At 37.5% G+C, this 3,195-nt stretch overlaps 1 protein-coding gene across 1 annotated transcript; it reads left to right on the top strand.

The window, feature by feature from the left end:
• The first annotated feature begins 1,241 nt into the window (after positions 1–1,241).
• On the top strand, positions 1,242–2,236 carry LOC103007420 (olfactory receptor 7E24-like). Its single transcript, XM_028163289.2, is given in 2 exon segments — positions 1,242–1,311; positions 1,314–2,236. Coding segments are annotated over 2 exon segments (993 nt in total).
• The last annotated feature ends 959 nt before the right edge of the window (positions 2,237–3,195 follow it).

Consider the following 3,195-nt stretch of genomic DNA (forward strand, 5'->3'; position numbering starts at 1 on the left):
TGGGATTGACATGTATACACTGATGTGTATAAAATTGATGACTAATAAGAACCTGCAGTATTAAAAAACAAACAAACAAAACAAAACAAAACAATGAATAAGTTCTGGGGATCTAATATACAGCCTGATGACTTGTTAATAATTCTGTATTGTAGTCTTGAAATCTGCTAAGAGAGATCTGCTTAACTGTTACTACACACACACACAAGTAGAAACTATGTGAGGTGACAGATATGTTAATTAACTTGATTTTGGTAATCATTCCCAATATCTATGTGTATTAAACCATCATTTAGAACATATTTTTAAAACCTTCATGTTGCACAACCCAAATATATACAATTTTGTCAATCATACTTCAATAAATTGAAAAAAAGGAAAACAATGAAGTAGTATTATCCTACTACTACTATCCCAGCACAGAATAGAGTTCACAAAAAGTAAAGTGGTTTCACACATCAGACATTTTACCAACATGGTATTGGGTTGAAACAAATAATCTTGTATAAAATAAAAACCTTCAAGAGGGTTTCTTAAATTTTATTACCGTTTAATCATTGACAATGCTCTATACACTAACACCACATTCCAAGTCACCAATGCTGTATGATTGGTCATGTGTACTTAAATAAACCACACTGATCAAAATTTGAAGTCCACCAAAGTCAAAGATATGAATTATATACTTAATAACTTTTAAAACACAACCCTGATATTTGAGTAATTACTTATTTCATGAAGGAAGGAAGACAGAGAAACCAATGATAAAACTCTGAATATCACATAAAAATGTTTTCTGATTATGAACCTTTATTTTTAATTTAGAATCCAGATGACACACTCCCTCATTTCATAGAGATTTATAAATATTCTAAATAAAAGAAATATCTAGAATTTTATTTGAGTAAAATAAGATTTATATATCTATGGCTTAATTTCTTAAATTTGAATTATATTTTTTCATAAAGAGGGAAGGGAATTTCGCATTCTATATTATTTCTAAAGTAGGTTGTATTTAACTGAGATCATGAATGTATTACCTCTAGTGTTCTTGTTCCCGTTCAATTTTCAGTGAAGTTTTATAAAGAAAGAGTGAATAGACAGAGGTGAAAAACAGAAACCAATGAGGAAACAATTCGAAGCAGATAGAATTTGTCACACTGAGAAATATTGCTGAAGTTGCTGAGGTGTATGATCTTAGAAATGAATTGCTTGAATCCAAAATAGGGACACAGTGCCGCATGCCCATTGACTTGTTTCCTTTTTTTTCCAGCTGTCTTTTCTTTTTCCAAAGGTGTCTAAGCTACACAGAACTGGAAATGTAACAAGTGTCTCAGAATTCTTCCTCACAGGCCTCTCAGATGATCCAGAACTGCAGCCTTTGCTCTTTATCCTGTTCCTGTCCTTGTACCTGGTCACCGTGTTGGGGAATCTGCTCATCATCCTGGCTGTTACCTCTGACCCCCACCTTCACACCCCCATGTACTTCTTCCTCTCCAACCTGTCCTTGGTTGACATCAGTTTCATCTCCACCACCGTCCCCAAGATGATTGTGAACATCCAAACTCATAGCAGAGTCATCTCCTATGAAGCCTGCCTGGCACAGATGTCTTTTTTTATCCTTTTTGTGTGTATGGATGGTATGCTTCTGACTGCAATGGCTTATGACAGGTTTGTGGCCATCTGTCACCCACTGCGCTACCAGATCATCATGAACCCACGCCTCTGTTGCTTCTTAGTTTTGGTGTCATTTTTTGTTAGCCTTTTGGACTCCCAGGCGCACAATTTGACTGTGTTACAAGTTGCCTGCTTTAAGAATGTGGAAATTTCTAATTTCTTCTGTGACCCTTCTCAACTCCTCAAGCTTGCCTGTTCTGACACTTTCACCAATAACATAGTCCTGTATTTTTTTGGTGCCACCTTTGCTTTTCTCCTTTTCTCAGGGATCTTTTTCTCTTACTATAAAATTCTTTTTTCCATTCTGAGAGTCCCCTCATCAGGTCGAATGTATAAAGCCTTCTCCACCTGTGGTTCTCACCTGGCAGTTGTTTGTGTATTTTATGGAACCAGCCTTGGTGTGTACCTCAGCTCAGCCATCTCACAATCTCCCAGGAAGGATACAGTGGCCTCGGTAGTGTACACTGTGGTCACCCCCATGCTGAACCCCTACATCTACAGTCTGAGGAACAGAGACATCAAAAAGGCCATGTGGAAGTTCCTCAGCAAAACATTCTAATCTTAGTACCTGTGTCATCCATTTGGAGTGTGGGTTGGCAAATGTAGCAAAATTAACATCTAGACCTGAAAATTCTACCTCTCTCATCACATCATTTTTGTAGCTCTTATGACCTTCATGCCTCTCCTAGCTTAACACCTGGATATTGCTTCTCTTTATGGTTTAATGTGACTGGGGGAGAATTCTAGGATCCTTTGGGTGTCATAATTACTTCTTGACTGAATTTCATTACATCTATGGAAATTCTATAGTTTATCTTTGGTAGCCCCAGCATCCTCAAAAATGACTAATTTCCCTTTAATATATTGAAAATTTACAAGTTTTCCACAGCTCTTATGTATTCTCCATAGTAAATTCTATTTTTCAATCTGTGAATGCAGCTATGTGTGAGGATGCATGTCACTGCTTCTCAACCTTGGCTTTTATCGAAATCATCTGGGAAGCTTAAAAATACTGACCACTGGGTCTCTCCACCAGATATTCTGATTTAACTGGACTTGGGTGTGGTCTGAGCATGAGGATTTAAAAAACCACTCAGGTGGTTCTAGTGTGTGGCCAAGGTTGAGAACTACTGGTCCCAGTCAGATCTTTCACTCAAAGGTGACCAGTATGCCTTGTGTCCTAACTGCTTATGGACAAATGCCCAAGATCTGAAAGAGATCAGAGGTCAAAGGGGGAAGATATGAAGAGCCTACTGTAGTAACAGGCAATGTGTTTTCCGCATTATTTCTGATTATTTTCTTCACATAGCTTCTCTACTACTGGGCATATACCCTGAGAAAACCATAATTCAAAAAGAGTCATGTACCAAAATGTTCGTTGCAGCTCTATTTACAATAGCCAGGACATGGAAGCAACCTAAGTGTCCATCATCGGATGAATGGATAAAGAAGATGTGGCACATATATACAACGGAATATTACCATAACGGAATTATGCCAACGGAATATCAGCCATAA

The sequence above is a fragment of the Balaenoptera acutorostrata genome, chromosome 2 (genome assembly GCF_949987535.1).
Source record: "Balaenoptera acutorostrata chromosome 2, mBalAcu1.1, whole genome shotgun sequence".
Lineage (NCBI taxonomy): Eukaryota > Metazoa > Chordata > Mammalia > Artiodactyla > Balaenopteridae > Balaenoptera > Balaenoptera acutorostrata.